We start from the raw sequence: 26,728 nt of genomic DNA, 5'->3' as shown, positions 1-26,728 counted from the left end.
CACTACATATATATATAGTACACATACAGGTGTGGCAGAAAAGTAATGAGACTGGCAACACTGCAAGCGATCTGGCAACGCTGCACTGTTGTCCTTGATAGAGCACGTGTATCAGTACCCTCCCATAGCTCAGTGCGAGTTTCAACTCCTTCCGTTAACTATGTGATTTTTGTGACTTCTATTAGCGAAGTTGTGTTTTTGGTTGTGTGTCACACAAAATGGAACAGCGGAATTTGAAGCAACGTTGTGCCATTAAATTTTGTGTTAAGCTTGGAGAATCGGCAAGTGTGACGTTTGAAAAGTTAAAACAGGCCTATGGGGAACATTCTTTATTCCAAGCTCAAGTTTTTCAGGGAGGACTTCAACTTCGAAAACCAATGAAAACATCGAACGTGTGAACACTCTTGTGAGATCAGACCGTCGTTTAACATTAAGAATGTTGAGTGAACAATTAAATTTGAACAAATTTACCGTTCACCAAATTCTGACTGAACATTTGCACATGCGAAAGGTCTGTGCCAAAATGGTGCCGAAAAACCTCACAATTGAGCAGAAGGACAATCGAAAAAACGCATTCCTGTGGTTCCCAGCCCCCTTATTCAACTGACCTCAGTCCGTGTGACTTTTTCCTTTTTCCTAAACTGAAAAATGTCCTCAAAGGACGTCATTTCGGGAATTTAGAAAACATCCAAAAGAGTGTAACGGACATGCTGAAGACCATACCAGCTGAAGACTTCCAGTGCTGCTACCAACAGTGGGAACAACGTCTCCATCGGTGTGTAGCTGCCCAAGGGAACTACTTTGAAGGGGATAACATTGATGTTTGAAAAAAATAAAAACTTTGGTAAATAAAAAATCAGTCTCATTACTTTTCTGCCACACCTTGTATATACATATACATATATATATATATATACATATATATATATATATATATATATACACACACACATATATATATATATATATATATATATATATATATATATATATATATATATATATATATATATATATATATATATATATATATATATATACTGAGTATACTTTATACATAAAATGTATGTTGTCATACCTTGCATAACTGAATAACCTTTATGGCGCAATAACAATTCAATACACTTATGGTCACTACAGTATTTGGATTTAATAATCTTCATGTGGGAAAAGGCTAACTCGCATAAATAAGTAGAGCCAAATAATGCAGTCAAGGAGCTTTTGAATTCAGCCGAGTGAAAAATGACGGCCGTCTGATTAACTGCGATTTTAGTTCCCTCTCCTTTCTCTTTCTCAGATCGCTTTTTGGAAGGACATCAGTTTCGTAGTTTTTATGAACAGTTCGAAAGTGCCTTTCCACATTTTCCTTCTTTGGAATAGCAATGATAGATTGACAGATCAGACAGACACACTTCAATTGTGACATTGTGAGAAAAAAAATCCTCTTCCAATTCCACATCCAGCCCATACCCTTCCCAAACAATTTTTTTTAAAATCCCTTCTTTAGTCGATATAAATTGGAAAGATAACTAGATCACAGCCGGAGTTTTGCAGTAGCTTGCACATTTGATAGTGCGTGCGGGATGACCAGTATGTTAGAACAGAAAATATCTCATAATGGCCGCTTTGTTTGTCAATCAAGTGGCAAATGCCATAGGGAGGATATATGATAGACTAACATTTAAAAAAAATTTTTTTGAATGCAACGCGATCTACCAGCACTACCTTTGTGATCTACTGGTCGATCATGATCGTTGCATTGGGCACCCCTGCTCTATGGTCTGAACGCACACCAGAATGACAAAAAGGAAGACATTACACAGACGTATTGCATTGGTATAAATGAGACCCAGTAGTGTTTCTTGACACACTTCATCTGAATAAATTTCCCACCATGGCCTAGTCATTCTGTGACTCTAATCATCCCCTGTTGGTTACAATCTCCTTCTTACCACTTCACTAAAAGCTAATGTGTGCTGAGTGTACTGTCACAAAAATGGCTATCGTTGCATCATTCAGGTGGATGCTTCACGTTAGTGGTGGTTGAAGTGGCTTCAAACTCACTGAAACACCTTGAGTAGTGAGAAAAGCGCTATATAAATGTAAAGAATTAATTATTATTATTATATATGCAGTGTTCACCCACATACACAAGACATTTCATAGGACAGCACAGTGACACTAAGTAACAAATCCTGCACCCAGTCTTTGTACATTTGGAGACTGCGCATTCTTCCTATTTCTAAGCAGATTTGTCTCCTTTATTCCTGAAGACATTGTGATTAGACCTACTGCCATTTCCAAATTGGCCCAAGCAAGAAGGTTGAGAATGTAATGGCAGAAAATGAGTTGCGCATACTCCTCTCTCCCTTCAAAATGTAATGCACCATGTCACTGAGTGGTGCGACTCAGCAATACCAGAGAGAATCCGTTGTACTTTTTAGCATTTTACCTTTGAATTAATTGTAATACATCATATGGTTTTCCCTTAATGTTTGACTGTTGAGTGTCTCCCTCTCTCCGTTTGTGTTTTTTTTTCCTTTGTATCCTCCACTGTTGAATAATGTTCAATATTCAGTTGGAATTAACTAAACTATTATGCTTGTTATGCTCTTATCCAGACTCCAGTCACTTTTTGTGCAGCTAATACCTCAGATTTAGAACATGTGGTTTCACATATCAAACAACAGCTTCCTCAGACCCCTCTCATGGCTGCAGGTGTTTCACTTGGTGGGTAAGTAACAGAGAGTGAGGATGTTGTAGCAGTGGATATTTACAATTGAAGAATTATTAGACTAAGTCGATGTATACCCATATTTTACTTCTAGGATTTTGCTGCTGAATTATCTTGCTCGAATGGGCAGAAAATCAGGATTGTTGGCAGCATTCACTGTATCAGTGAGTTGGAATACTGTGGAATCCTGTGCTTCCTTGGAGAAGCCACTAAACAAAATCCTCTTTAATTATCACCTTGCTTCTAACCTTTGCCAGGCTATAACAAGGTACTGTATGTTCCCTTATTATATATTTTGAAATTAATTTTGCAAAATATTTCAGTACCTCTCATCTTTGCCTCTTCCACCAGGCATGTTATTTATACCTATGACTCATTCATTCATTCATTTATTTTGTGAACATGATTAATCCAGTCACTGGTTTCAACATTCGGCACAAGGCACACAACAGACCTGGATGGGAGGCTAATCTATCACAAGGCACATTTACTCATATGTGCAATAGTGTTGCACAGTATACTAGTCTCTCTATTATAAAAGGAAATCCTGACATTTTCTCTGAGATAATTTCAGCTCACGCGAGAGATAATTTCAGGTCCTGCAAGACAAGACTTTTTGCCAAGTCCCGCCATCTTGTCAAACATTTATAACGACGCCCATGGTCTACTCACTTGTCATTCTTGTGAATGCTATTGTCAGACACAGTTCCTGCGCTCTCAGCTCCAAGCGGGGTCGGAAGTAAAAGACAAAGAGTAGAAGACAAAGTAGAATGCTGTAAAGAGGTTCAAAAATGTTGGTGCGATAGCAGAGCAGATTAGAGATTATGAAAGTGCTAAAATTCAAAAGTCTCAAAAAACTGATATTAAAGATCGCATAAGCGCTAACAAAAGGAAACTATTACTCTGTGAAATAAAGGAACAGCAAAAAGAGATTAAATATATGGACATAGGTGATATGACAAAAGTATGTAGATATTGTTTGGATTTAAAGTTTAAGTCCGAGACTTGTAGATCGTCTAATTCGTGTTGCCATCAGGGAAAAATGGGGTGTCTTCCCAATGAAGAGGCGTATCCACGAGAATTAAAAGATTTGTTGTTTGGTGAAAGTGAAGTCCACATACGTGAATGGCAGAGACTTGAAGTGGCATTTAAAAACAATTTTTAAAATTGTATGGAACCAGCATTTAGCAAATTTCAGTACTGGATGTAAATGGTTGCAGACAAGCAACTTGTGCTTAGTCATTTATTAGCGACATTGGATCTCCAAGGGTGACCAACCCGTTTATACCTCCTCGATCCACTCTTCGATGTAATACACATATTTTACCAGGATTCGTTCTCCAAGGGGGTAAAAACAAACCCTCCATCCGCCACTCCTCATGATGATATGCAGAGTGTGGCAGAGCTGGAAGGTTTATAGGGAAAAGCAGAAGGCTACACATAAGTTATGTGGTCGAGTAACTAACCAGTTTGGGGTGGGGGAGTTATCTGCAGTATCATTTACAGTAGTTACTGGTACTGAGGTGTGAAAGCTGGTATCGGTACCAAAGTCAAAATCTTAGTACCAATCCAACACTAACGTCCATACTCAATCATTTAGGGTCGCCCATTTTGTTATGACTGTAAGTCCCAAAAGCACATCTAAAAGAAGCAGAAGGGGAAATCCCATCAAAAACCCTGGCTAGACACAAAAATGGCCTCGTAGAATATTTATAAAATTAAAAAATATATATATTCTTCACAAAACCTTGTCTGTAATACTGTGAAACTCGAGAAACCAGAAAAGGCATACACTGACTCCTCCTTCTTCTTCCTCTTCCGAACTATCTTTTCCCACTTCTATGGAGGTTGATATTTTATAGGTTTCAGCATGATTTTTATGGCTGGATACCTTTCTTGATGCCGACTCTCCCCATTTATCCACGCTTGGGACCAGCTCCAAAATAATAAGTTGAAAGCAATCCCAAAAGCAAACAAAGTTCTAATGTAGAATCCAATGAGAAGTCAAAAGAACATAGCAGAAAGTCAAAAAATCCAATAATATCAACAAGTACTAATAACCACAGAGACACACAAATAAACTCGGCAGTTCCAGAGCACAATCACAATGAACCTCCAGAAACTGTGCAATACCCTCTAGATTTATAGCGTAGAGAGCAGTTCCTGGCGGTGATTTGCAGGTGGCCCCCATCTCTTGGGGTAACCATATGCAAAACACAGGTTGCCTAACACAGGCTTAGAGGCAGATATGTAAATCATAAATAAAATAAATAGTAACATATATAGATAAATCAGAAATGAACAACAAAGACACAATACAAACATTTGAACCCCAGACAGGGTAAGAGAAACTTGGACAAGACAATGTGAACATTTTCATTATTCTGGCAGCACAAATTAGTAAAACAGATGAGGCCAACAAAAAACAGACCCGAACTTTACTGACCTGCCATAATATAGGCCTCACCTCAGGCAGGCTTGAGCCTCGGGCAAACAGCAGTCCTTGGTTTACCCATTTTCATGATTCTGGCACCACAAAATAGCAAAATGGATGAGGTATTCAAAACCCCAAAAACAGGTCAGAACCAGTATAGACCACACCTCAGGTAGGCCTGAACCTCTGGCAACTTCCTTGGCTTATCCAAACTTAAATAAGCATAATTCAAGAATATAAAAAATAGCAAGAACAATATTCCAGGAGGAGAGGCACTAGCTTATGTAGCAATGAGAGAAGGGGCATATTATAAGCGTTGGCTGAAGTTTATTTAAAAAATAATGCAAAGACTCTTCCATAAACACAGTTAAGTCGAATAACAAATTTCATGTTCCAGTATGATTGGACTACACCAGTTTTGAGTTTATAGAGAGCCACCAGTTCACTGTGTACACAGTAAATGCAGCTATTGCTACAACAGCTGATACAGTACCCATTCAGATAGTAACTTTAAAGAAAGGCAATCCAAGACAAAACACTGAAATACACAGAAATGGATGTATGGTATATTACATAATTTGAGCACAAGTTCACATATATTCACAATATAAGTATCACATATTACCAAAGTAATGCAAGCTTTCTGCATTCTGACAGCCAATAACTTGCTGCCTGACACTGTTAGTGCTTGTAAGAAGGTTTTCCAGGTATGCTAAGTTCAATCGCAATCTCAGCCATTTTATTTTCTTTTGTCAGTTCTCTCATGGCACAGCAAACACAAGACATCAGACACACAAACTTGTCTTCTGTTTGCCTTATCCAAAACACACACATTCCTTATTTCCAAGTGGCAGCATTATATTTCTGGATGAGCTTTCATTCATTGTCATCTTTCACACACACGTTAGTTCACACCTTAAAACAAAATCAAACCGACTAGTCTGAGTGAGTCATTGGCAGAGGTGGGTAGCCAAAAATTGTACTCAAGTAAGAGTAGCGTTACTTCAAAATAATATTACTCAAGTAGAAGTAAAAAGTAATCATCCAGAAAATGACTCAAGTAAGATTAAAAAAGTATTTGGTGAAAAGACTACTCAAGTACTGAGTAACTGATCATAATAAATGATTTATTTTTTAGAAATTAAATAACACAGACAAAAATATAAAATAATGTGCAAATTCTGCTATTTCCAAATAAAAAATAAGTAAAAATAAATAACATCTTTACAAAATAAAGATGTACAAATAACACAAAGTTCCAAATTTCAGTTTTTCACAACAAAGCTTTTGAAGCCAATAGCTACAGTAGGTAACATGAATGTTTGAACAGTGCAAACTACTTACAGTGACAAGATACACTGTACACTGACAGTATAATACTGCATATTCACTTGCCCTCCAAATAGCACAGCTGATAGAAAATAATATTAGAACAAGGCAGTTTGTGCACATACAAGAAGTCTCACTTTACCATGACTGTCTGTGTCTGTGCATGTATGGTTAAAACATGCTTGTTCTTCACTCAGTGAAGTGATGGTTAAGCTTCAGCAGGAGTTGGCTCTCAAGGTTCCCGCAGTGAAGCTGTGACCGTTTAGCAGTGAACAGGAGCACCCGCATGACTAAAAAGCCTCTCACAGGCTCCAGACGCAGGAAGTTTGTGTGGTCATTTGACTGTATGGCTACGTCTGATTGGTGAAACGGAGTCATGTGATTATTGTTGCTACGTCTGATTGGTGAAACGGAGTCATGTGATTATTGTTGCTATGTCAGTTTGGTGAAACGGAGTCATGTGATTATTGTTGCTACGTCTGATCGGTGAAACAGTCATGCAGTAGATCCACTGGCGACTTCTCTCCGACTAAAATATAGCGTATATAATGTGTAAATGGAAAAAAGTAATGAGTCGAGTGTTGCCCAATGTAGCAGAGTAAGAATACCGTTTCTTCTTCACAAATGTACTCAAGTAAAAGTAAAAAGTATGGTGCACTAAAACTACATGTAGAAGTACAATTTTTTAAAAAGTTACTGTAATGGAGTAAATGTAACTCGTTACTACTCACCTCTGGTCATTGGGGATGTCAAACCATGGCCTACGGTCACAGGAATGCATCCCGATGGTCCCAGACTCACTAAGGTTAAGTAAATGACTGGTTGTTTAGTGTTGGAAACTTTACTCTTTACTTTCCATAAATTCTGTATACGTTTGGGTGTGTGTGTATGTATGCATACACCTACATATATTGGACTGTAGAGTGATCCCTGAACTCAAACATGACGGGTTTTATTAAAAAGAAAGGAAGGTTTAGCAGAATAGAGAGAACACAAAGTAAATATGAACAGTAAAATGATGAAAGTCTACCTACACATCAGTATCTCTGGTCTATTCCATATGGTGGATGATCCACCAACCAGAATTCTGCTATAATATTCCCTACTTCTGTTATTCTTCTTTTGTACACCCTTTCATGTATATTCTCCCACCAGTTCAGCCCTTGGCAAACGCTCATTCCCAGCCATATGGGAAAGAGGGGCTTTTAAAGCCAAATCCTGAAGGATTTTGAATATAGAGCAGTTATTACTCCCAGGGGTGCTTTCTGTAGCAGCTCCTGCACATCTAGTTTTGGCCACCATAAACATACCATGGTGAACTTTAGGCTGAGTGCTGTTGAGGAGCCCACCCATTTTGTGGTTCATATTCACATTAACACTTAACAACATGGGGGACTTGTAATATATTGATAGGAGTACTCCAGGATCCTGCAGTATTTTGTGAAGACTTTGTAAGAAGGCTCATGTTTACTAAAGCTACTTGAATTTTTGCAGACACAGAAAAGTCCTGGAGCCAGTTATTGATGTGGACTACATTCTTAAGGTATTTTCTTACTATTTCAGAAGTTAAAAAGGTTTCAGTAAATCTGTTAAATACTACAAAAATAAATAAGATAAAAGTTTTTTTTTGTTTTCATTTTAGTCTCGCACGATCCGAGAATTTGATGAGCGATACACTTCAGTAATGTTTGGCTACAAGACTTGTAAAGATTATTATCACGATGCTAGCCCTTTCTACAAGCTCCCCTCGACTACTATCCCTGTGTTATGTCTCAATGCTGCAGATGACCCATTCTCTCCAGAGCACAGTAAGTATTTAAATACAACCTATGGATAATAAGTCATTACATTTTTATATGTTTACCTTGCTCTTTATACAACACATGCCTCATGTGTTCTGCCTTTAATTTTTATTAGAAAACCTTTTGCTGTTTTTCATTAAATTACAGTGTTGCGGAGCAGGGGTGGCTCAGCCAAATCTAGTCTCTTCGTTTACTGTTTCCTGCCTTAACTGTTTCTCACATTGTAGAAAAGTCTCCTGACAATGCCATGAGAGACACTGCAGCCTTGCCTTTAGATGATTGTTAGCTCTGATGTTTCATTGCCTCTTTTGTTTATTAATGATGCACAGTTTGCTTTGCTTTTGCCCACAATTTTGGGCACAATTGTTAACTTCTTGGCATTTACCAAACTACACTCACCATCACTCACTCACACAGAGCAGTTTAGAGACAACATTCATTCAATCTTTCATTTACTGGAACTGCAAGGAGTGTTGCAACCGGAGCCTAACCCATCAGACTCAAGCCAGGAATCAAACCATTTGGTCATTCACAGACCAAATTCATTCACTCAGTTTACAGACAGCAAATATTCATTCATTCATTCATGAGCAATAATATGGCATAAAGATGTTAAATTATAATAGGAAAAATAAATACAAAAATTGGCCTTATACACTCTGCTTGCTTAATGCTCTAGTGAGATCACTTCTGGAGTACTGTGGGCAGTTCTGGTCACTACACTACATAAAGACCATCTAGAACTAGTGGCTGTGCTGAGAAGACCAACCAGGTGTTTCCCAGGTGTAACTGGAACTGAAAAGTACGTATTTGATGATGTGATCTTTGACATACTGTAATTATAAATACATTTTCCAACCAAAGAAGCACAACAAACTTTTCAGGCAGCTGTAAGGGCTGTAAATGAAGATTAGTGGTGCACTGTTCCAGTCCAATCGAAAAAAGTATGGTCCTTGAGAGCTTAATCCATTCATGGTGTTAGAACCTGCAAATATCTCATTGAATGTGCTATATTAGACCCTAATCCATTAATAGTGGAAAGTGTGAGTACAAAATGTTTGCCGGGCAGCCTCAAAGTCAAAAATCCCATTGGCACAGAATGCTTGCACCCTCCTCCCGGAGATGGAAAGTGGAAACACAATCTTCAAAGACCCCAGTGAAGAACTGTAAGACACTTGAATTGTTCCAGTGGCTTCTCTTTGGCTATATTTGTATCTACAAAAACTGGCTATGCTGCAATGTTTATTTGGAGTGATAACTGAATTTTGGAACCAAGTTGAATATCTATCTATCTATCTATCTATCTATCTATCTATCTATCTATCTATCTATCTATCTATCTATCTCTCATATATATATATATATATATATATATATATATATATATATATATATATATGAGAGATAGTATATATCTATATCTCATTGGTACTATATTTCTCTTGTCTTGTACATAACGTTTAAAGTATTAACTCCAATTCTACAGTTCTTGTGCCCCCTGCTGGATACACCAGGGCTAAAGAATATTTTTTACTGATGGCAGAACATAGTAGACCTGAGGGAACTGAACCTCTCTAAGCTTCAACAGAGAAGGCAGGTCTTCAGAATCGTCAAAGGCATTAATAAAATTTGACAAACACCATTCTTGCAGTATAAGAGAACTGCGTACTCTAGAACATCAGTAGATATTAGAAAGCCAGCAAGCATTTCTTTACTGAAAGAGTCATGGAGATCTAGAACAAACTGTTGAAGTGGAAAAACCGAAACCTTGGATAAGATACTCAAACAACAAGAGCTATTAAAGCTATTAGCTTGTAGCAGTCCCTAGAACTTACAACTTCTTTGGATAACCACAATTTGTGTAAATATATGCTTTTTTTTTTTTTTAAAGGCCACCAAAATGCTAATATTAAACCACTTCCCTGTACAGTCAAGAATCTCTGAACTACCATCTTCTTATATAATACGCTACTGTGGCTGTCCGTTTGTCTGTCCAGGATTTTAAATCACCTGTAGCTTGCAAACTGTTTGACCTATTGACCTGAAATTTGGTACACCTGTACTACGTGACATTTGCTATCTACTTTCGCAATGATGAATGACCTTAATGAAAAATTAAGGAAAACATACTAATTGCAACGCAAACACTGACTTAATCAGTTTTAACGCGAAAAGATGCCGACGAAAGAAGAGAAGAATCGGGCCGCTAGGGTGGAGAAAACAAGAGCTGCTCATGAAGTAGCAAGTGCATCAGCCTCTGAGCACACAAATGCTAAACATATAGAGAAACAGTATGAAAACTATGAATGTTCAAGTCAAGTGTATTTACTGCACATTATCGTGCAGTGCGCCGTTACTGGTAAACAGAATAATAAAGTGTATACACAACATTATTAAAACATATATAAAACAACGCAATACTACTTATTGCAAAGGTACAAAACACATACATACAAATACTGTGCATATAATAAGACGCAGTATAAATATCCATTTAAAACAAAAAGAACTTGAATCCAAAATACAAGAAGAAACAAGTGAACTTAAACAATTGGCCGTGCCCCAATAGCCATTTTGCAGTCTGCTGGCTTCTAAACACCATCATATAAAAAAGTTTGGGGACCCCCTCTTAATTCTTTGGATTTTTGTTTGTCATTGGCTGAGCTTTCAAAGTAGCAACTTCCTTTTAATATATGACATGCCTCATGGAAACAGTAGTATTTCAGCAGTGACATTACGTTTATTGGATTAACAGAAAATATGCATCATAACAAATTTAGACAGGTGCATAAATGTGGGCACCCCAACAGAGATATTACATCAATACTTAGTTGAACCTCCTTTTGCAAATATAACAGCCTCTAGATGCCTCCTATAGCCTTTGATGAGTGTCTGGATTCTCCAGTTCAGTTAAATTTGATGGTTGCCGAGCATGGACAGCCTGCTTCAAATCATCCCATAGATTTTCAGTGATATTGAAGTCAGGGGACTGTGACGGCCATTCCAGAACATTGAACTTCTCCCTCTGCATGAATACCTTTGTAGATTTCAAACTGTGTTTTGGGTCATTGTCTTGTTGGAATATCCAACCCCTGCGTAACTTCTGATTTGTGACTGATGCTTGAACATTATCCTGAAGAATTTGTTGATATTGGGTTGAATTCATCCAACCCTCGACTTTAACAAGGGCCCCAGTCTCTGAACTAGCCACACAGCCCCACAGCATGAACCTCCACCAAATTTGACAGTAGGTAGCAGGTGGGTTTTTTTTTTTTTGTAATGCGGTGTTCTTCTTCCGCCATGCAAAGCGCTTTTTGTTATGATCAAATAACAAAATTTTTGTCTCATCAGTCCAAAGCACTTTGTTCCAAAATAATTCTGGCTTGTCTAAATGAGCATTTGCATACAAGCAACTCTGTTTGTGGCGTGAGTGCAGAAAGGGCTTCTTTCTCATCACCCTGCCATACAGATGTTCTTTGTGCAAATTGAGCAGAATTGTAGAACGATGTACAGATACACCATCTGCAGCGAGATGTTCTTGCAGGTCTTTGGAGGTGATCTGTGGGTTGTCTGTAACCATTCTCACAATCCTGCGCATATGCCCCTCCTGTATTTTTCTTGGCCTGCCAGACCTGGGTTTAACAGCAACTGTGCCTGTGGCCTTCCATTTCCTGATTCCATTCCTTACAGTTGAAACTAACAATTTAAACCTCTGAGATAGCTTTTTGTAGCCTTCCCCTAAACCATGAGACTGAACAATCTTTGTTTTCAGATATTTTGAAAGTTGCTTTGAGGATCCCATGCTGTCACTCTTCAGAGGAGAGTCAAAGGGAAGCATAACTTGGAATTGACCACCTTAAATACATTTCCTCATGATTGGACACACCTGTCTATGAAGTTCAAGGCTTAACGAGCTAATCCAACCAATTTGGTGTTGCAAGTAATCAGAATTGAGCAGTTACATGCATTCAAATCAGCAAAATTACAAAAGGACCCAAATTTTTGCACAGACAGTTTTTCACATTTGATTTAATTTCATACAACTAAATACTGCTTCACTAAAAATTTTTGTTCGGAAAACACCCCAGTAATCAGATGTTCCTAGGAAATGAAAGGCATACCACTGTTATCTTTTTTGTTGAAAGTAGAAGAAATTATGCAGGCTGAGAGGAGTACCCAAAGTTTTTCAAACGACTGTAAAACTGGTGGTTGTCAGAAAGCTCCCAAATTTTGGGGGCTCCCCCAGGGCTTAGCATATGTAGTACAAAAAACCTATATGAAGAGAAGGAAAATAAATATAATCTGCTATATAATAAAACACTAAAGTCTGTGTGTCCAGTCCCTCTGAGCAGTTGACATGGTCAGTTTATCTTCGGTGATGTGACGGAAGAGAAGTGCGAGATAAACAAAGAGGAGAAACGGCATGGGAGGCACACAGAGAGTCACCTTCAGAGATAGCAAGTATAAAAGCAGACGGGATGCGAGAAAGACACTTTGAAATGACAGCCTGAGAAGCAGAGTTCATGGAAATGCGCTTGAAAAAGGGAACGCTGGTTAAGGGAGGTTCAGAGACATGCGGATATGAAGGAAAGGTGCTGAAGGTGCAAGAGACTGCAAATATTTTTAAATTATTCCATTACTTGTCTTCGACAGATGTCATGGCTAGTAAATACATAAACATAAATTCACAAAATATTAAAGTATAATAAATTACAAAAAGAAAAAAACAAAGGAAAATATAAAAAGAGACTTGACCCATGTTGTACTTTAGACTACTGATGCTGCCAGGATCGGCTCCAGCTCCCTGCAGCTCTGTCTGCCAAGACTTGACAGGGCTGCTTGCTTTGCACTTTCAGTTATAAAAGACTAGCAAAATACCCGCACTTCGCAGCGGAGAAGTAGTGTGTTGAAGAAGTTATGAAAAAGAAAAGGAAACATTTTAAAAATAACGTAACATGATTGTCAATGTAATTGTTTTGTCACTGTTATGAGTGTTGCTGTCATCAAGGATTTGATTATCATTATTTCTTTCAATCAGGTTCGTATTTGGAGGATGTGTTGTGTTCAAGTTATATTCTGTGTTTGTCAACCATTGTAATGATAACAGGTTTCATTCATCGAAGTGTTCACTACGCATAGCGGTACTCGTGAATCTAAGATGTTTAACAGGCATTCCCGGTATTAAGTTGTGGATTTGCCTGCGAATATTTAGCGGCAGTGTGTCTATGAACTTAATTTAAACTTAAGCTTTACACCTTGCTTTCCTATTGATATGTCTACAAAGGCTTGTTCAGCTTCAGAGGGTTGTTCCTTTCTTACTGCATCAATAAACAGCTCGTCTTCCTCTTTATCTGAGACATCACACACTGCATGCACGGGTTTACCTTTCCCAGTCCTGCAAAGTCAGTTGACATGAGCCGCTCAGAGTACATGCATCGAAGCTTCTCAGCTGTGCTTGTGCTATCTCGTGTGATCTTGTGATGTCCACGGCTTTATTTAATGTTAGCTCAGACACGGCACTTAAAAGTTTCTCTCGCACTTTTGCTGAGTTTGTGCCAAACACTATTCTATCCCTGACCATCTCATCCTCTTTTGCATAAGCACAGTCCTTCACCCGCGAATATTTAGTGGCAGCGTGTCTATTGAATTGCTGCTGACGGGCGGCCTTATATGGGCAGGCACTCAATTACGTGGGAGGCGTGATGATGAGGGATGCAACTCCGCCTCACACGGCGACCGAGCTGCAGGCTATGGCAGTATATATGTACGTAAGTAGGTTCCAGTTATGACCGTTACGCGTAGAATTTCAAAATGAAACCTGCCTAACTTTTGTAAGTAAGCTGTAAAGAATGAACCTGCCAAATTTCAGCCTTCTATCTACACGGGATGTTGGAGAATTAGTGATGAGTCAGTGAGTGAGTCAGTCAGTCAGTTAGTCAGTCAGTGAGGGCTTTGCCTTTTATTAGTATAGATAAAGGGAGAATTCATGTTTGGCTTTTTCGCATCCCTGGACCAAGTGGGACTGGGGAGAGGGGTGAGAGTAAAAGGGATGAGATATCTGATGGAAAATTGCAGCAGAGCATACATTCATAATGAATTATTGGGGAAATAAATAAGTCAAAGAGAACTTACACCTGCAAGGAAAATTTAACAAAAAACACCCTGAATAGGAAAAAGCTCTTCTGCATTCAACACAATATGAAAAAGAGACATCAGCAATAGAGAAGAGAAACTGCACACATTAATGACAGCTGTTAATGTATGACACTTGCTAAAATTAGGCATTTTTTATGGCTGTCTTTGGCTGACACTCTGCCTTTGACTTTCAACCATGGCCTGCGCAGTAAGTATAATGGGCAGTTTGTAGAGCTGCCCTCTTCCTGTTTCCTTTCAAATGTATGCTGCTGTCTACTGAGCGTCTGTTAGTATTGTGACATTTTCTTCTGTGCTGGACAGGTTAGCAGCTATGGGAGCACACTAAACGTGTGTGGCGAGAAACTTGCTGAGGCTAAGGCAGTATTTGGGTTGCCAACGAGGCCACAACCATGTTTGATATTTTGATGTTTAACAAATTTAAAGTCCCATAGGACATAAAATCAAAAAAAAAAAACAAACTAGTGCTCCTCGTACGTCTTGCAGTTGGCGTCACAGTGAGCTTTGTCTCAATGTGTTGCTCAGGTCAAAACATGAACCTCCATGTCTGGGCTTACTGTTTACACTGGCCCGGGTGGGCTAAGCGTCATCTCCAAGGGTCAACTCCGTACTGCGGAGGAAACGAGATACGGTCAGCAGCAGTGCTGCCTCCTGTCCGATGGTGTTATTACTTTTGCTTGCTGAGCCCTCCTGCAGGTCCTTAAGGACGCATGTGTGACACATACATTATAGTAATGAAAAAATAAAAAGATCTGTATTTTTAGGAAAGTGAGGACAAAACCAGCTACTTATGTCTTTAGTTTAGTTGCTTTATTGGCATGTTACAAGATAACCAATATCTTTTTTTTTTTTTTTGCCCATGTGCCTTTAGCAAAGCTAGAAAACATATAATACATATTGAGGATGGTATGGGGTGCACTTAAGCCGATCCCCAAACCCCAAATGAAACTAATGATGCCCAAATAAGTGAAAATAAATTGGTTACACCTCTGGGAATACCTACAGAGGTCAGCCCCTATCTAAATGGTGTCATTGCTTCTCCATCTCCTACCACAGTAGTAAAACAACACTCCTCTAGTTTGCTGCTCTACCATATCCTTTTGCCCACACCTGTCCTCCTGACTCCATGTGCACTATGTTCCGAGTCTATTAGGCTTCACTTAAAGTAAAGATCAGAACTGCTTCCAGGTTAGAGCCTGTTCTATAGGGTGGTCCAGATCTAATTATGCAATTTTCATTACACTATAACTTATTAAGTTTATTACATAGAAAATCACCCGAAAAATCTCAGACCATCGAGAAGTGTGCGAACTGACGACATGAAGAATCGTCCATGCCGAACTGGAATTGTCCCCGCATAAATCAAAGTCATCCAGACGATTTGGATCTGCATAATTAGATCTGGACCACCCTGTATATTGAGACTAGGAAAACCAGTCTAAAACTTAGCGGCTCGTAGTGTCGCTGTAGCCCAAGATTATCCCTGGGCCTTATAGGGCCAGGACTCCGTAGTATCCATTAAATTTTTCCTCACAAGCTGCTTATTCTGCTGACTTATGATTTGCCACCCCATCTAACAGACATCAAAGCCACTCAGACCCTTCTGCAGTCGCACACACTGCCTTGACAATACATCTTGCATAGCCATAGCCAGGTCATGGCTGTTTTGAAATGGCAGAATCTCAAATGATTTCACCAATGCCCCTTTTCTGTAGCGCTCACCATTGCCTACATTTTCTGATTTCCTGTGTCCTCCATTACAATATACACTGCAGTAAAGCCGTGTAGCTTGCAAGTACATATCTTCAATTCTATCAATATGGCTGTGGTGCTTGTTTATTAAAAAAGAAAACAAAGTGCCCAAGCATGATTTATAATAAGCTTGTCATGTCAGACATCAAGGTAATGCTTAACTTGGTGCACAAGACACAGTGTTGGCATATTTGGTTCTGTATCACAATTACCAAAAACCATTAAAAGGTGAGTGGGAGAAACACAGTTTATCAAAACAAAACCTTTTTTCTTGTATTTATGTATTTTTGTGTACAGAAAAAAATTCTCTGGAAGTAACTTACTGTTATTTCTGACGTTTTCTTTTAGCCATTCCTGTGGAATCTGCTCGACGGTTGCCCAATGTGGCATTGGTCATCACAGCTCGTGGTGGTCACGTTGGCTTCTTGGAAGGCTTCTTCCCACAAGGAGAAAGTTATATGGATCGTCTGTTTGGGCAGTTTATTTGGGCGGTGTTTGAACATGGGAAGGATCTGGCAGAGATGTGTATCACCAAAAACTGAAACATCTGCATGGCCATCCAATGTCCCAACCACTGCCTGTTCACAATGATCTTGGTAATATGTTTAGCACTTATAACAAGGGTTATACAAAAAGTAAGAGGGCCAAAGTGTTATCATTAACAATGGGTAACAAAATTGAACTTTGTGTTTTGTCACATGAATCCGTGTAGGTGAATCTTACAGTATATACAGTTGTACTTGAATGTTTGTGAACCCTTTAGAATTTTCTATATTTCAGCATAAATATGACCTAAAATATCATCAGATTTTCACTCAAGTTCTAAAAGTAGATAAAGAGAAACCAGTTAAACAAATGAGACAAAAATATTATACTTGGTCATTTATCTATTGGGAAAAATGATCGAATATTACATATTTGTGAGTGGCAAAAGTATGTGAACCTCTAGGATTAGCAGTTAGATTGAAGGTGAAATTTGAGTCAGGTGTTTTCAATCAATGGGATGACAATCAGGTGTGAGTGGGCACCCTGTGTTATTTGAAGAACAGGGATCTATCAAAGTCTGCTCTTCACAACACATGTTTGTGGAAGTGTATCATGGCACGAACAAAGGAGATTTCTGAGGACCTCAGAAAAAGAGTTGTTGATGCTCATCAGGCTGGAAAAAGTTACAAAACCATCTCTAAAGAGTTTGGACTCCACCAATCCACAGTCAGACAGATTGTGTACAAATGGAGGAAGTTCAAGACCATTGTTACCCTCCCAAGGAGTGGTCGACCAACAAAGATCACTCCAAGAGCGAGGTGTGTAATAGTCGGCGAGGTCACAAAGGATCCCAGGGTAACTTCTAAGCAACTGAAGGCCTCTCTCACATTGGCTAATGTTCATGTTCATGAGTCCACCATCAGGAGAACACTGAACAACAATGGTGTGCATGCAGGGTTGCAAGGAGAAAGCCACTGCTCTCCAAAAAAAACATTGCTGCTCGTCTGCAGTTTGCTAAAGATCACGTGGACAAACCAGAAGGCTATTGGAAGAATGTTTTGTGGACGGATGATACCAAAATAGAACTTTTTGGTTTAAATGAAAAGCGTTATGTATGGAAAAAGGAAAACACTGCACTCCGGCATAAGAACCTTATCCCATCTGTGAAACATGGTGGTGGTAGTATAATGGTTTGGGCCTGTTTTGCTGCATCTGGGCCAGGACGGCTTGCCTTCATTGATGAAACAATGAATTCTGAATTATATCAGAATTCTAAAGGAAAATGTCAGGACATCTGTCCATGAACTGAATCTCAAGAGAAGGTGGGTCATGCAGCAAGACAACGACCCTAAGCACACAAGTCGTTCTACCAAGGAATGGTTAAAGAAGAATAAGGTTAATGTTTTTAGAATGGCCAAGTCAAAGTCCTGACCTTAATCCAAATAAAATGTTGTGGAAGGACCTTAAGTTAGCAGTAAATGTGAGGAAACCCACCAACATCCCAGAGTTAAAGCTGTTCTGTACGGAGGAATGGCCTAAAATTCCTCCAAGCCGGTGTGCAGGAATGATCAAAAGTTACCGGAAACATTTAGTTGCACTTATTGCTGCAAAGGTGAGTTACACCAGATACTGAAAGCAAAGGTTCACATACTTTTGCCACTCACAAATATGTAATATTCGATCATTTTCCTTAATAAATAAATGACCAAGTATAATATTTTGTCTCATTTTAAACTGGTTTCTCTTTATCTACTTTTAGGACTTGAGTGAAAATCTGATGACGTTTTAGTTCATATTTATGCAGAAATATAGAAAGTTCTAAAGAGTTCACAAACTTTCAAGCACAACTGCATCATGGTGAATTCAAATATCTAATCAGATCTCTGTCAGGCAAGTATTTGAGAGATACACTATGTATAGAGTATTGAGGCTGGGAACGTCTTACCTAAAAAGTTTTCTGCTGTACTTGGCCTCAGAAATAACCATGTTAAGGCTCTAGCAGTAGATATCAAGCATACTGGGACTTGCCTTAGCATCACTTTTCCATGTCAGTAATGTTCTGATGAAACTGTTCACCAAGCTTGACTGCTCAGAGATTTTTATGGAAAAAGTCTGGAAAGTTTTAAATGTTCAAAAACAGCCAAAAAACATTAAAAACTGAACTTAACTTTAAAAAAAAAAACCCTAATAATGATTTATATACTAAATATACAAATTAAAACAAGACATAGCTAAAAAACTAATGGTAATAGAAACATTTGGAATACATTTCAGCATGAAAAGCCACTTTTAGAACGGCCCACGTTGTTCAGTGACATAATCTTTGTTAACCACTATTACCTAAGCATAGGAAGCACAACTGTTGAGTTTATTACTGAATGTGGTAAGTCTTTTTCTACACAATATTTTTATTCATGAAACAACTGTTCCCAGTGAGGGATTATCCATACAATATTCCGTCCAATTTATGAGAGCAGCCAGTCACTGCACCTTGCCCATCATTATCATGCCTAAGTCTGTCCGTTCATCCATGCAGTTTCAAGTCTGTTTAATCCACTGCAGGACTGGGCTGATCAGAGCCCCTCTCTTAACAACAGTGGACAACTCTGGACAGGCCATTAGTCCATTGCAGGCACTCATACTCACTCATATGGGGGCAATTTAGAGTCACTAATGTTCAGTATTTGTGGTGGTGTTGGAATGGCAGTGAAAATCCCGGGGCACTAAGTTAACCCATCGAGCAGTACTCTTAACAGCCTCCCATTAGATATTGCTTATTTCTTCTTGCATGTGGGGGTCATGTATTCTGCTAAATTTTATACGTTCAATGCATAATCACCATAAATTTACAATAAGTCAAAATGAGTATCAGTTTCATGTTGTTGCAGTCACTAAACACATAACTGCAAACCATTTAAATTAGTGCCTCCACTTTCCATGGGACCTGCCTAGGACAGGCTAAACCATTAAAGCATTGCCTGTTCAACTACTAATTATGACCATTTTATCTGTACTCGTACTGTTTGAATAACCCTTGCTACCTGTACTGTATCATTTTGTTTTATTTATTTAGTTAAACATTGAAAGAAATTATGGTATAATAATGCTATTGATGGTTAGTGCAAAGAAAGAGTTGTGATACGTTTAAAACAAGAAAAACAGAAGCATATGTTGTGTAGCTGTTTAAGCATAGAATGATGCAGCTTACCATAAATGGTGCCATATCAAATGAACAGTGGTTCAGTTGGAATTGGGCAGCACAATGTCCAGTCCCGGGCTCATATCTGTGTGAAGATGGCAACTTCTCCCTGTGTTACCAAGTGCTGTGGTTTTCCTCTCATATGACAAAGTTGTGTGTCTTAAGCCAGTAGGTGACTGTAAGTGAATGAAAGTGCCTATGTGTGTGACTGAACCCTGTGATGGACTGGCACACCAACTGAGAATGCTTCCTGTCCTACTGCCAGAGCTGCCATAATAGATTCTAAAACACCACAACCCCAAACTGGATTAAGTAAATTTGAAAATGATGAGATAGATTTACAGGTTTTTTTTTTGTTTTTTTTTTTTATCGTGTTCTGAAGCCATTAGGAAGGGCAAATAGAATGTTACGATATATAGCGCCCTGATGTGTAGAGTACAAGTCCAAGGAGGTCTGCTCAAGCTTTATAACCCAAGGGTGAGGCTTCTTCTGGAGTACTGTGTGCAGTTTTGGTCTCCAGGCTACAAAAAAAAATACATAGCAGCACTAGAAAAAGTCCAGAGAAGAGCAACTAGGTTGATTCCAGGGCTACAGGGGTTGAATTATGAGGAAAGATTAAAAGAGCTGAGCCTTTACAGTTTAAGAAAAAGAAGATTAAGAGGAGACAGGGTTAAAGTTTTTAAAGCTATGAAGGGAATTAGTATAGCGGACCAAGACTGTTATTTTAAAATGAGTTCATCAAGACCATTGGGCACAGTTGGAAACTTGTTAAGGGTAAATTTCATACAAACAAGTAGTGTGGTAGACAGTAGGACTTTAGGGACTTTCAAAACTAGACTCGGTGTTTTTTAGAAGAATCGAGTAGATAGGACTGGCAACCTTTGTTGGGCTGAATGGCCTGTTCTTGTCTAGATTGTTGTAATGGATTAACTGGAAGAGCGGTTCATAATCTGTCTAATCTACTGTACTATAGCAATCCCTAACCCTAACCCTTACTCATAATTTGAATGGGCCTCTAAACAGTTTCTTGTGTGTGCTTTTGAGCTGAAATTATTTATATCTGTATGGGTATCAGTAATGTTAAAAAATAGCTGTGGGTTTTAAAAATGCACCGTGATTCCCACTTCATTAATATTTAAGATGATTTACCTTTGCAAGCTAGACATGTTGACTGAAAAGCAAACTCAACTCTGTTGCCATGGACAAAACAATAAGTACAAGGCTAAATCAAAAAGTAAAAGCAATGTGAAAATTACCACAACAGACAGAAGCTGACACAATACGTGTTCATAATGGCTTATGGGTAGTCTGAACACGCACCACACAGCACGCTGCCATTAGTCGAGGTCTAGTTGAAACCAAGGTCAAATTAACATGGACACCTCTAGTGAGAATTTGTGGGAGTGAAACCTGCTGAAATTCACAGAAGGATGATTGTCTTGTGCAGATCTGTACGATGTTGGGATACTCATCTTGCGCAAACTTTCTAGTACCCCAAATCATGATGCCGCATGACAGGGGCCCCCGACTCCAGTCCTAGAGGGCCGCAGGGGCTGCTGGTTTTCATATTAACCCTTGTCTTAATTTTGCTGCTAATTAACTTCTTTTGAATTAATTTTAATTGACTTACTCTTGAAAACTCAGACCCCTGAATTGTTTCTTTTTCCTTATTTAGCAGCCAAACAATAATGAGATACAAAATGAACCAAAACAACTGGTGTCCATCATACAATATCTGAAAATAATGAAAGGTCTCAGGAATACTGATCTGCTCAGGTCCCCAAAACATTTTAACAGGGCTCTCTTAGAAAAGAGAAAATCAACAATTTGAGAAATGTCTGCTATTGCACAATGAGAGCAGCAACAAGCCATGGAATTAAAGAACGGGTTTATTTAACGACAAGAATCAGCACCTAATGAAGCAACTGGTTGGAGTTTGAGGCCCTGACTTAGTTGGTCTTCTATCGGCTCCCTGACTTCACATTTCATTTCTGTTTGGGTGCCATTTAAGGAAAGAAATGAAGCAATTCAGGGGAATGATGAAGAAATTCAGGGAAACAAATCTTAACAAACAAGTCAATTAACATGAAAGGAAAAGGAGTTAATTAGCAGCAAAAACAGGTCACTAATGAAGAAGAGGGTTAGAATGAAAACTTGCAGCCATTGTGGCCCACCAGGACTGAATCTGGGGACCCCTGAGCTAGAGACAACCCCTGCCTGGCAAGTTTCACTATATGCTGTATTCAATTTTTACACAGATTGCCGACTCCTCACTAGAGCAGGCCAGGATTTTAGATTTGGAGCAGTGAGACAACAGCGTTCAGCACTGTGCCAGCATCATCTTCAAACTGACTTAAAGCCACTGCGGGAGGGTCACAAATCTGAAAGCTATAGTAGCATGCTAGATGGGGTGACAGTCCATCACCGGAGCCACTCACTCTCACACCCACACTTACTAATAGCGTGATAAATGAAAATGACCTGCACGTCTTTGAGATTGGGCAGGACAACTGGAGTATCCAGAAGAGAGCCCACAAGTAAACTGGGAGAAAAGGGAACGTTCACAATCGGGGACTGGGTGCAGAATTCTTGCTAATCACAGTGCTACCTCAGTTCTACGTGACCACTCTAATTTAATAAGCTCTTCTCTTTCTAACTTTGCACCATTCTGTAGCAATATTACAAAACAGAAAAAGAATGCAATAAAAAATATTTGCAGAAGTAAATCGGACACTTTCTAACTGAAATTATAGGTAGCTCAAAAAAAAAAAAAAAAAGAACTCTTTCGGGATGTTATTTATTCTTTTAAATGTGAATAAATTTTGATGTCAGGAGAAATAATAAACCACTCATTACTTAATATGTGTTCTTTAAATATCAGAATGACAAAACATAATTAAAAGCCTGTAATGCAACAGATATCCTAATATGACAGTCATTCATGAAATTGCACTGATTATTAAACCTGCTTTTCCTAGTGGCTTAGGAATATTTGCTTTCAAATCGTGTACTCGACAAAATGGATTGTGTTAGTTATGGAAGGATTTGGAAATAAAGTTTAAAAAAATGAATAACATTTCACTTTATTGAAATGGGAACTCCATGTGCCTGCAAGTTGTTTTTTCCCCACTGCTTTTGTTGGACTCCTAGCCTAACAAAGACAGCGGTTTTGATGCTTTAGGGTCAATTTAGAAATCAGAAAACGAAGCTTGGTAAATTTTTTATTTGACCCAATTAAGCATTTATATAGGGTGGTCCAGATCTAATTATGCAATTTTCATTACGCAATAACTTATTAAGTTTATTACATAGAAAATCACCCGAAAAATCTCGAACCATCGAGAAGTGTGCGAACTGACGACATGAAGAATCGTCTTCACACCGACCTGGAATCGTCCCCGCATAAATCAAAGTCATCCAGATGATCTGGATATGCATAACTAGATCTGAACCACCCTATATGTGTTAAATGGGGATAATTTAATATTTTTTGTTTTCAAGATAGCCATCATCGTTATGATTTACATGATGTTTTTCTAGCAGAATCCATTCATTTAATTAACTGTAATGATGCGGAAGTAGCAGTCTTCAGCATTCATTCAGTGTTGTTTGCTCAGGTTTCTGCTCAGCTCATTATTAGGATACACTTAAGGCCGTAAACTACACAAATATATAGCAAAACAACAGAAAAGTGAAGCCTTTAAAGTTATAGAAAAAAATAGAAATCATTCAAAATTTTTAGAAATGTAAAAATGACCATGCTGTGTGCTCTTCTGAATTCACATTAAGAGAACAGAAAAAAACAGCTCAGTTAGAGGCAATACAAGCAAAAACCTGCACGAACATGGGGTCTCCAGGACTGACTTTGAAAACTATTTAATTACATTTGAGTGTGGAAAGACTGCAGTTGCCTTTTTTTTTTTTATTTTTTTATTATCCTGTTATGTTTTCTGCTCTGATTGATTTACATGAGTTGTATTTTTAAACTGTATCTTTTAAGGTCAGTAAGGAGGACACTCTCCTCACCTGCCGCCGGGCTGTGGTATCAAAGCATGACAAGTCCACTTGTCATCGAATTATGTACGTATCCCTCTCCCATCCTTATGGACGCGATGGTGAGGGAGTGGTGGGCAGATGTTTGTAGATCTGCTACCTTATAAAGTTGGAAGTCATATAGGCTAAGCATCAGCTCAATGAAGGATGTCCATTTCTGTTGAAGTGCGCTGTGTTTTAAAAGTGATGCTCGCTCTTATCGAAAGGTGCTTTTCTGTACTGGTGCTAACAAAAGTGCTTTATTTCTACTAGTCAATGCATTTTGTACTGTTTCATGATTCTTTTTGCTTATGTTATTTTTTAATGTTGCCTGCATTCTTTACCTTATATTTAAAATAAACCTTTTACTTATGAAACATTATGAGTTTGCATTTTATTTATTTTCTTCAGTGGCTGTCAGAGAGAACCTAAAGTAGAAACTTCCCTAAAAAAATAAATGCTGCCTTCCTATAAACATTTTGTTCAATTTACATCTATAAACATTCTAGAACAGTGGTTCTCAACCTGTGGTATGTGGGTGGGACTCGATAAAACACACACACATACACAAAAAATAAGGAGCAGCAAATACGAGTGAGGGCTTCACAGTGGCACAGAGGGTAGCGCTGCTGCCTCACAGTAAGAAGACCCGGGTTCACTTCCCAGGTCCTCCCTGCATGGAGTTTGCATGTTCTCCCCGTGTCTGCGTGGGTTTCCTTCCACAGTCCAAAGACATGCTGGTTAGGTGCACTGGCGATTCTAAATTGTCCCTAGTGTGTGCCCTGCGGTGGGCTGGCGCCCTGCCCGGGGTTTGTTTCCTGCCTTACGCCCTGTGTTGGCTGGGATTGGCTCCAGCAGACCCCCGTGACCCTGTAGTTAGGAAATAGCAGGTTGGACAATGGATGGATGGATGGATGGATCAGAGGAGTATGGAAGAACAACGCAAGGAGTCCAGTAAACTTGCACATTTTGTTCTGGTATGTATATAATTTTAGACAATGTCAACTTAATGAAATTATTCAGCTTTGTACTTGAACTATTAAGAACAAGAAAATAATTAACAATTCCAAGTATCTAGAAATTTCTTGGTACCGTTGGGTGTTACGTAATTTGTCCAGGCACACTACCATATGTCTGCATATACATTGATCAATCTACTTACCAAACATCTATTTGTAAAGGGAAAAAAAAAAACATGCTTTTATAATTGTGCCACTCGCTCCTCAGGCCTGGCTTGATAATACATATTACAAGACTGAGAAGTCTATGCGAAAAACACAATCTCTTTGAATTCCAAGGAGAGGCCCTGCTGAGATAAGACAACATAATTATCTATACAGCTGCTTTTGGACTCAGCTTGTCTTATTTAAACAAACAATGTGTTTAAAAGATGCCATTAAGATGAAATTGTGAAGGGTTCTTTCTGTGAGCCTCAGTAACTACACATATTTCAGTCCAGGAAATTAAAACTGATTTTTGTCAGTGAGCACTGTGACTGAGACGTGTCAATTTCACAGAAAAAGGTTCCAACCAAACAAAAGACTATTATTGAAAAAGCAATGTCTTATGTATTTTATACAGTACTGTAACACACAAACAATATATACTATGGATCACTCTGGAATCAGGCAGGTATGTGAACCCGTATCCTATCATTTGCAGTTTTTCATAGCTGGTAGACACAGTGCTCATCAGATTATATCATAATGATTTGGAATTTTACACGGATCTGCACATTCCAATAAAACTGTCAACTGTGGGGAATTTTCAAAATAAATCTGCAAGCAGCAATAATATAGCAATGATTTTCAATTTCATCCCAGCGGACGCCCCCCATGGCTACAGATTTTTATTTCAACCAATTTCACAATCAGTACATCATGAAAACTTTTAATTGGCCTTGTTGTTTTACAGACATTCATGCATTTTTGTATTTGTTTTCATTTAAATACCTTTTGCTTTTTTTGTAAAGTCTTCTCCATCAACTGCATTCAAATCCTGATGTTTAGTAATGCTGAAAAGTGAAATTTGCCAAATTTTGCAGTGAATATGCTGTGTTTGCCAGTTACTCCATCCATTCTCCAAATATTTTCTTGGAAATTTGACGTGCACCCAGTTTAGAAAATTTTTTTTTTTTTTTCTTAGCACCCCTTTGCAAGTTCAGTGTAACAACAGAGATACACAATAGCAGCCATGCACAGAACTTTCATGCCTGTATACTGCAAGGTCACTGCCCAATCTGCTCTGTACATCTGCGATGCCACAACCCGATTGATTCTCCAGGCAGATTTTCATCCCACATAAAGATTTTAATTTGATGGGTACATTAGTGGACCATAATGAGAATATTATGAGTACTGCCACTGGATATATAACACAGATCTCTGTATGCTTTTTCAATCACTTACCATTGCATAACTAATTTTGTATGCCAGCCAAATGCATGCATAATTTGCCATGTGCGGAGTGAAAACTAACCTAAAGGACTCCTCTCCGAGTCAGAAAACAGGAGAACCTGTGAAACATAAATAACAAAATATGCATTATTACATTCAAGGTGCTTCCATCTTCCTTTTAATGGAAAAAATGAGTAGACGGATAGATTGGAAACAAAAAGGATATTCCAGCTTTGGCCAGAGCCATAACTTTCAATAATAGAACGAGCCAGTCCCTCAGTGCCACTTTGTGGCAAGGAGAATGTGTGCCCCAAGATTGGAACTCTGAGAGTACAATATGAATATTTTACTTGTGTATAATTCTAGTTATTGCTAGTTATTGCCATTTGTTATACTTTGTTTGTCGTTTTT

The 26,728-nt window shown here is 38.6% G+C and overlaps 1 protein-coding gene across 2 annotated transcripts in view; it reads left to right on the top strand.

Moving 5' to 3' along the window:
• Positions 1-16,986, top strand: part of LOC120525835 (phospholipase ABHD3-like) — a 44,114-nt gene extending 27,128 nt beyond the window's left edge. For both annotated transcript variants that reach the window (XM_039748448.1, XM_039748447.1), the window contains 5 exons: positions 2,622-2,734; positions 2,829-3,002; positions 7,992-8,040; positions 8,140-8,305; positions 16,553-16,986. In XM_039748448.1, coding sequence (XP_039604382.1) covers positions 2,622-2,734; positions 2,829-3,002; positions 7,992-8,040; positions 8,140-8,305; positions 16,553-16,746 — 696 coding nt within the window. In that variant the 3' untranslated portion in view covers positions 16,747-16,986. The remainder of the gene's footprint in view (positions 1-2,621; positions 2,735-2,828; positions 3,003-7,991; positions 8,041-8,139; positions 8,306-16,552) is intronic.
• Positions 16,987-26,728: the final 9,742 nt, after the last annotated feature.

Source organism: Polypterus senegalus, chromosome 3 (genome assembly GCF_016835505.1).
Source record: "Polypterus senegalus isolate Bchr_013 chromosome 3, ASM1683550v1, whole genome shotgun sequence".
In the NCBI taxonomy this organism is placed as follows: domain Eukaryota; kingdom Metazoa; phylum Chordata; class Cladistia; order Polypteriformes; family Polypteridae; genus Polypterus; species Polypterus senegalus.
This window is presented reverse-complemented; position numbering and strand designations above follow the sequence as displayed.